Source organism: Propithecus coquereli, unplaced genomic scaffold (genome assembly GCF_000956105.1).
Source record: "Propithecus coquereli isolate 6110/MARCELLA unplaced genomic scaffold, Pcoq_1.0 Scaffold23, whole genome shotgun sequence".
Taxonomy (NCBI): domain Eukaryota; kingdom Metazoa; phylum Chordata; class Mammalia; order Primates; family Indriidae; genus Propithecus; species Propithecus coquereli.
The window spans coordinates 3,155,394-3,164,734 of record NW_012147841.1 but is presented as its reverse complement, the minus strand read 5'-3'; the positions used below and the strand labels follow the sequence as shown (position 1 = coordinate 3,164,734).

Sequence of the window (9,341 nt, the reverse complement as noted above, 5' to 3'; positions counted from 1 at the left end):
GTAGCTCAAGTTATTACAAGAATGGCCTCCTACAGGTCAGTTTAGCTGTTATTTTATTTCACAGAACTAACTTTGAAGTGAAGGTGATGCTTACGATAAGAACACGAACCTCTGTGGGCTATCACTGTGTGTGAAAGAGCCTCTATTAAGGCAACCAGTGCTGATTAATCACTAACCTAGCCGGTGCCTTCTGAGTTTTCTAGCAAAAGCCTCTGAATGTGGGAAATATGTGTTGGTGTTGCTTTTTTTAAAGTAACCAATCCTCTGCTATTGTAGTGGGGTTATTATAGTTCAGCTTGGCCAGGTCTCCAATTTCAATGCCTGGGTGGTGTCTGATGTCAAGGGAATACGAACTTAGTTTGCATGCTAATGAGATACGGTGACATCTTTCAAATGCAGATTTCAGCATTTCAACTGCTAAATGTGGATTTCTTTTAAATTATAGTGACTCTAACCATTAGCTGTTTGCCCAGGGCCTTAACGCCTCCAGTGGTTTTTCTCCTTTCACATTTTCTAATTATTTGTTTAAACTGTGTAATTGTTTTCCCACCTCTCCAACTAGCCTTGTGGCAAAAGGATTTAGTACTTCTATTTGTAAAACAATGACACTGGGTCTGTTTCTTCCTGGGGTTAAGATACTCCCCAAGTAGGAAACTGAGCATTAAGGAAGGCCCAGGAATGTCGTTTAATGTACTAGTGCAGTAACCCAATTAGGCCTTTCATTTCTCAGTAAAAAACCAATCTCATCAGGAAACTGACTGCAACTAAATATAGGAGCACCTTAGAGAAGGAACATTACCACCCCAAATTCCTCAAAAAGTTCCCAGTCGAAATGCCTTCATTACTTTCCTCCAATCTGTACTATAGTCCAGATTTATCGTACAGCATTCTACCTTTAATTTATAAACTCCCTAAAAGCAGGGATGCCACCAAGGTCGTTTTTGCCCCACTCTCCTCCCACACTAAACGTAATCCCTTGCACAAAGGATACGCTCTATTTCTCATTTAAGTATTCACTGGACACCTTTAATACTTTATGACACACAATATTAGGCTCCAGAGATTCAGCCTTGCATAGCTTGCCGAGTTCCAGATAAAAGGCAAACACGAAAACACAGAGCCACTATCCACCTGGATTGTAGGGATGTTTTCTTTTGCACCTTGGTGGCCATTTTTAATTAAATCTGCATAGGAATTAAGTGATAGAAGCCAAAATGACAGAAGGCGCACTGCCCCCAAGAAGTTTCCAGAATGAGTTCCTGCCTGGATGCAGAAAGGGCTTTCCTGCTGCGTGTGCCACAGGGCCCTGTTGGCAAGATGCAGGTTTGCTCGGCTCACCTATCCAAGCCCTTCCCAGCATTCTGTGACATATTTCTCTTCTCCTTCTGCATCCTATACTCAGAGAACATTGTTAGCTCTTTGTTTTAATGACCAAAGAGACATTTCAATAACTCCTTTCTGAGGTGAACAGCAGTTTTCCAGAATCTAGAACAATGGACCTAAAATTAAATGCGTTTAGGTTACTTAAAGAGCTCCTAATTGCTTGCTATTTTAATAAGCTGGTATTGGTTTTAATGAGTCAATTTATTTTTAAAAAGTAGAGCGCACATCAAGAGCTGAAGATCAGTTTTGGCTGAGGGGAGATGGTCACTTGGAGCTACGGAGGAGGCAGAACATTTTAACCTGAGAGAAGCATCTTTTTGTGTTTTAACAGATTTTGTCTCCACATTTTATAAATTTTGGAGTCATCCAGGGGCCTAGCTTCCAGGATTTCCTCTTTTCATATTTATGAGACTGACAGGTTTATTCTGCTAAAAGTTCAGAGAACTAGAGGTCACAGTGCAGATTTTTCTCAAATAGCTTACTGTATAGAATTGGTTCTCATTCAAAAGCAGCACAAACTTTTTCAGTGATGACGTTGGAAATTTTAGGTAACTTAAAAAATAAACTTTAAGGATCCCTTTACCTTGGTTAAATACAAATAAAAGATCACTGGGTAAAGACTGCTCAGTTGATATTTATGCCTCAGAGCAATTAAATCAGAAACAGCTAACAAACGTGGTTTGCCTTTGGGCAAGGGTCATTAAACTAGTATAAATCCTAATAAAGGAGACCCATGAAATGTCTGGAATAGTATGTGATATTTTATGTATATGGGCATTCTTCTGGAGTATGGGTCCATAGCCTTAATGATTCTCAAAGATACATGAATCTGGTTTTGTTTTTCCTTCCTTTCATCTGTCCTTCTATCCTTCCTTTTTTTCCCCGCAATTTCTTCATGCAGACTTAAGGCTATAATGATTCTCAGCAAGATGAGTAGCTGATCTTTAGCAAATGAGTACCTTCTGCAGGATTAGGGACTTGGTCAGTGTGAATTCTGTACATATATATAGAAATTTAAGTATTATTTTAACATATGATTACACTTACTATGATTATTAAAATAAGGAAGGGCAATGATAGTCTTAACCCATTTAAACTGAGTTTGTTCTCGCTGCACCATACTTGTCTCTTGTCTTACTGTTTCCTTGCATTGCCAACTCCATAAAGTGTCTTTAGAATGAGGTGGTGGGGGTGAGGGGAGATAAAAATAAAATCATTTCAGGTGGCATTCAAATCCTACAATACCTTCATGATGAAACCTACTTTTTCTTTGCTATCCATGAAGCTGACATTCTTCCCCGTGTCATTTTATCTTCTTAATCCTATAGCCTACCTTTCTGTTGAGGCCAACAAATGTTGATTGCACCCCTAATACACACCAGAGCCTGTGTGCTGGAATTACAAAAGAAAGATGACAGGGCTCCTGCTCTTCAACTCATGCTTTACATGTTAGAGAAGCAGAGTCTACTGGTTATTTACTCCAAGGTCAAAAGAAAATTGAGAACATTTCTCCAAAGAAGATGCACAAATGCCCAATAAGTACATGAAAAGATGCTCACCATCATTAACCATCAGGGAAATATAAACCAAAAAGTACAATGAGATACCACTTCACGTCACTAGAATGGCTGTAATCAAAAAGACAGATAATAGCAAGTGTTAACCAGGATGTGGGGGAATTGGAACCCTTATACATTGCTGGTAGGAATGTAAAATGGAGCAGTCATTTTGAAAAACAGTCTGGCAGTTCCTCAAAAAGTTCAACGTAGAAATTATCATATGACCCAGCAATTTCATTCCTAGGTATATACTCAACGAAAAAGTGCTCACACAAAAACTTGTACGTCAACATTCATAATGCCATTATTTATAATAGCCAAAAAATGGAAACAACACAAATGTTCATTAACTGATGACTGGATAAATAAAACGTAGTATGTGATCATACTAAGGTAAGATGTTAATAATAGGGGAAGCTGGTGGGAGTGGCAGTGAGGAGGTATATGGGAACTCTCTACACTCTGTGCTTAATTTTTCTATAAACCTAAAATTGCTCAAAAAATAGTCTACTTAAAATGTGATATACTCATACAATGGAATATTATTCGGCCATAAAAAGGAATGAATTGCTGATACATGCTACATTGGAGAACCCTGAAAACATCATTCTAACTTAAAGAAGCCATACACGAAAGGCCACATATTACATAATTCCATTTGTTTGAGATGTCCATAATAGGAAAATCTACAGAGACAGAGAGAAAATTTATGTTTGCCAGGGACTGGAGGAAATAAAGAAAAGAGAGTGACTGCTAATGGGTATGAGGTTTCTTTTTGGGGGTGATAAAATTTAAAAATGGTGATGTTTGCACAACAGTTTGAATACACTAAAAACTATTGAATCATACACCTTAAAAGGGTGAATTTTATGGTATGTGAATTATATCTCTTTTTAGAAAAAGATAATAGAACTAAGGAAGGAAAGAAGGCAGTCCTGGTTCTTGGATACACAAGGTAATGGTTTTATTTCTTGGCTATAATTTCATGACATTATTTAACTCATTGTCTCTTTCTTAAATTTTGAGGGTACTCAACATCCTTTGTACAATCCTCATCTTTCTCTTTTATAGACTGTCTTTACTTCCCTATTGTGTATCATTCATTTTCTTCTACATATTATTCCAAAGTGGGAGACTATTAACAAATTCATCCTAACATATTATCAGATGCCATTAGCAGACAGAGGATTTATTTTTCACATAGTTTAAGTTTTGCTCTGCAACAAAATAACATTCTCTTTGGTTGACCAAAGCAAGACCTAAAGAATAATCCATTATGACATGTTATGCACACAGATGATTCAGGAAGAACAAAAGCAGACAGAGATGCTAGCATTCAAGGGAAGAGGACACAAGACCAAGCCTTGGGCCCATCAAAATAAAACTGTCTGCAGCTCCTTGCACAATAGTATTACCAATGAACAAAAACTAGAAGACAAATGTTAGGAATGAGAACTCATACAAGCCATCAATCTGTCTTTCCAGGCTCATAAACATGTATAGTATAACTATGGATGTTAAAAGAATGCAACATAGAGGATGTCTCCCAATGCCAATGCTCATGGCCCTTTACTTTAATCACTTTAATTTTTCTAAAACTATATTTGTTCATATATTTTATATATATATATATATATATTTCCGAGATACAATACACAGAACAGATTCTAAGAATTGACTTTTTCTGATGCTCACGGCATTTCATTCATTGCGATAATTATCTCCACTTCACCTCCTAGTTTCTAGTATTTTGTAATTATTGAACATCAGTATTAGTGATCCCTGACTCAACATACAGGTGTTTTGTTTCAACTGTGAAATCACTCCAGTCATATTGCTCTGATAAAAACATGAGGAGTAAATATACTGACCTGGCTTCACAAGGCCTGACTTTGATTCCTTCTTATATCGAGCTGACTGAATGCTTCCCTCACCAACCATTCCAATTGTGCACTTCTTTCTGGTAAAATCTTCATCGCTTCCAGGGCAAAAGCCAATGGGGCTGTTTCCAGCATCAGAAGGCGTCTTCACAGGAGATACTGACTGGCTACTAGGACAGCCTGTGTCATCTAAAAAACAGGAATCGATAAGCATTTAATGATGAGGAGGAAGCCAACGATGGCAAAGAGGAGCCATGCAGTGCACCACACGCACACATGCATGAACACGTGTGCCCACACATGAACTCTGCTCATGAAGCCCCAGGTTAACAGCTATGGATGACTCTCCTTCAATGACTCTCCTTTTATTTTTCCATATTTTGGCCATTCAAGTCCTCCCTAAAATATCGACTATTTTAAGACAAAACCGCATAAGCTTTTTGATCACAACTATTTCTGTAACATTCATCTTGTGAAAACATAAAGATATGTCTGTTTTAACACTTCATATGGTACAATTTTGGGTCATATCTCTTCATAGATTTTTGGATGGCATTAGTAATAAGTTCACCAGAACAACCCAGGATCATTAGTGTGACCTCTAGAGCTTGTTATGTTAGAAAAATAAAGTTACTTGAATATTATTGACCATACTCAGTTTTGGATCAACTGGTCCATCAATTGGTTAACACACTTTGATAGATAAGCCATCTGGCTTTGGGAGTTCAGGGAAACAAAAAGAAGTGATCCTGTTTTATCACATACATGCAACCAAAAATACATCAATCAGATACATTGAGGTCTAGAGTAAACTGGTACAATAAAAACGATATTCGGATTAGAAACGTTCCCTTAACTTTCAAATACAGATTATTACCAGGGTCATTACTGTATGTTAATATGCATGATATGGAATGATCTGTAGATGTTTACTAAGCAAACAGGAAAGTCATATTGCTGACTACAATAAATGCTTTCCATATTTATTAAAGTATTTACGATGGTTGGTTAATTCATTTATACTTTCATGAGGAGAACAGCATTGTAATTTAAAGACAAATCAATATTACTTAAAAGTATGCCTACTCAAACTGATCAGTTAGTGGTGAATTTTCATTACTAAATAATTCTTCATTACATGGAAATATTTTGATGCCAAAGTTACTTTAGTAACTAATTAGACAAAAGAATGAATAAAGACATTTAACATTTAAGACTATTAGATGTTTAAGAATGTTAAGGGAACTAAAATAATTTGCCATTTATCAAACCCTATTTTAAAACTCCACAGCTTGAATAAAGATAGAAACAGAATAAGGCCTGAATAAAATATACTGAAAAGAATTGCTTCGTTTTTGGCCTTTATTTCATTTTTTATTATGAAATATCCCAGTTCCTGGAACAAAGTGAACTTGGCACTAATAAAAGGACTTATTTCTCTTGATAATCCCTTTTTGACTTTTGGATTTATTAGTGTATATAATACCTCCAAGGTCTGTTTTTGGAAGTAAATGGTTTTTAGTATACTGTTCATGCCTGCAGTCATTTAAACGTGCTATTAAGTATACTCTTCCTAAACTCCTGAAGAAATCCTGGAACTGAATTACTCAAGTGATGAGAACCCATCTTGGCTGCTACCGTCCAGCTATGTCATTTCTCACTGTCCTCGCCTTTTCCTTACATTTTCATGCCCATACTTCAACCCAAAGAAATATGAGCTCCTTTTTAAAGGTGCAAAGCTGCTAATTACTCAGACAGATTGCAGCAATTTTACAAGGCTCAACAGGTTTGTACATTGCCTTAGGAGAGCCTCTCTTTCTTGATTTCTATCCCAAAGCACATAAACTCAAAATAAATGAGGTCTAATCATTCAAAATTACCTGTTGCCTTTAAAATTATTTCCTTTTGAGTCACGTCCATTAAGTTACTTCTTTTGAGAGATGTCTCAAATAAATAAAAATCCATGCTTCAGAATGCCCACCTTTATTAAAAAAGTCATTTTTCTTGAAAGCTCTCAGACTCAAAGGATAAAATTAAACAATTTTCAGTACTGGAAAATGTTGTCAAAATGACACTTTTGGTTCTATTACCATTTTTCTGGAGTTAAATAAGAATGAGTGTGTACATATCACGTTTTCAGTACTAGCAATTTTAAGGATTAAGTGCTGGGGTCTGGTTAAAAATTGGAAACTGAAATTAGAGTGATGGCAGGGTAGAAAGAAAGGCAGTAGCAGTCTTCTTCCCGGAGTGTGGTGCCTCACCTGTCATCTATATTTACAGCTGGGATCTCCATAAGGTTAATACCTAAATAAATCTTGAACTTTGGGAATGTCTTACAGCATTTAAATCACTACATAAACATCTCTTAACTGTCTACTATTGTGCTTCATACTCAGGGGGAAACAATGAGAATGTAAGACATGCTCTTTCATTGGTTAAATAAATATGTATCAAGTCCTGGCACTGCAACAGCCCCGGGCTCTGTACCCAGGCCCCATCCTGACGGAGCCTATAAATAAGCTAAAAGGAGTTGGATATATATCACTTGGAATGCATAGTTCTTATAAACTGGCAAGTCTGTTAAAGTAAACCCATACCCAAGAAAATCGGTGCATTATCAGAGAAGCCTGGGACATTTGCTTGTTTTGTCTAATGGGACCAACGTTAACAAAGGAATCTAGCTTCAGAAAGAGTAGAGCAATTAATTTTCTCACTACAGAGGGCACACTTTAGGTTATTCAAAGTTAAGACCCCAGCAAAGGCACACAGCTTCAAGTGCCAGAGAGTCATCTGGTCGCCCATGGCACCTGAGGTATTTTCCTTTGTGCAGGACTGAAGAAGTGCTTATCTTTTTAGTAAATTTTATTTAGGGCTCCTTTTCTTCTCTATCTCCCCCTAAAGAGGGTGAGGGGCCCTCTTCATGGCCACAGCTGGAAGCTGACCACTAGTTCCAATGAAGATAATACTCCTTTCCAAAATTCTATGTAAAATATTCTTAGTTCACATTTACGCTGAGATTTCTTTTATTTCTTCTCTTCTCCCTCTACCCTATGCTGAGATTCTAAGAATAGTAAAGCCAAGCTGATGTTTTCTGACTTCATATTTAATCTTACTATGTGCTAAACTACATGTGGAACAAGCACTTACAGAAGAAATTTATTTATTAAACCTGCTTCAGTTAAACTATTTGAGGTTGCCTTCTGTTTCTTGCTGCTACTCTGACTGCTAAATTTGCTCTGTAGAATTTACAGATTTATAAACACAATATTTATAATTCTAGCCTTTATAAGTTATTTTAATTTAAAGAAATTATCAATGACAAAGATTTCTAATATGACACCATGAGAAAACTATTTTGGGGCAGGAAATGGTAGAATTCTGGAATGATTTGCCCAAAAAGTATGGGATGTTTCTAATTTCCAGAATGCCTGACAAAAGTAAGAACATTTCAGTTTGGTTTTGCCATAGGGAAGCTTTGCTCCAAGCCTTTACGAAGAAGGTGTGGAAGATTGTTGGTCTACTGGAGAGAGAGGAATCTGAAACACACACACAAACACACCTCTTACAAAGTATAACTTAATTTAAAAAAAAAAACAGGACCACATTACATGTTTTATACAGTGTGATCCATTTGAAAATATGGATTAATTTCCTTCTGGGGTTCACTATTTTAAAGCCCATTTAGACAGGTCCAAGATGGCTCTTGGTAAAACTCAGGTAAAAGTTATCCTCATCAAGGCCATATCTAAATGATCACCTTCAACAATGAAGGAGATTAATTTATATTTTCTCCTTGATTTATATTAAGAAATAGGTTCTTTTGTTGTTCTTGTTCATTTGCTTAAAATCTGTCAACACATAGAATTAAGGGTAATAGAAAGAATACTCGCAGATCCAGAAAACTACAGAAGTTGTGGCCTATCTAAAGTACTGTAAAAAATACACCTATGGAATAGTTTTCAAGTTGTTGTTAAGGAAATAAAAAAAGATGCCAAGCACTACAAAGACAGATGGGGCCAGGCATAGTGGCTCACACCTGTAATACCAACACTCTGAGAGGCTGAAGCAGGAGGATTTCTTAAGGCCAAGAGTTTAAGACCAGTCTGGGCAACATAGAGAGATCTAATCACAGAAAAAAAAAATAGCCAGGCATGGTGGTGGGTGCCTATAGTCCTAGCTACTGGGGAGGCTGAGGCAGGAGAACTGCTTGAGCCCAGGAATTTGAGTCTGCTGTGAGCTATGATCTCATCACTGCACTCCAACCTGAATGACAGAGGGAGGTGCTATCTCAAAAAATCAAAAGAAGAAGAGAGAAGAGAAGAGAAGACAAGAGAAGAAGAGAAAAGAAGGAAGGAAGGAAGGAAGGAGACAGATGGGCGAGATATTCATAGGTAGCTACTATAATTTTGTAGCCTGGATGGTCTTAAAAATTTGATTTTCTTTGTTTTTTTTTTCTCTCTCTTTACAAGCTCTTTGAGATATGGAATATAGTTAATAATTGTGCAATTACTCTATTTTC

General features: G+C 36.8%; 1 protein-coding gene across 2 annotated transcripts in view; it reads right to left on the bottom strand.

The window, feature by feature from the left end:
- Positions 1-9,341, bottom strand: part of SYBU (syntabulin (syntaxin-interacting)) — a 67,390-nt gene that overhangs the window by 38,766 nt on the left and 19,283 nt on the right. For both annotated transcript variants that reach the window (XM_012645327.1, XM_012645326.1), the window contains exon 3: positions 4,814-5,011. In XM_012645327.1, coding sequence (XP_012500781.1) covers positions 4,814-5,011 — 198 coding nt within the window. The remainder of the gene's footprint in view (positions 1-4,813; positions 5,012-9,341) is intronic.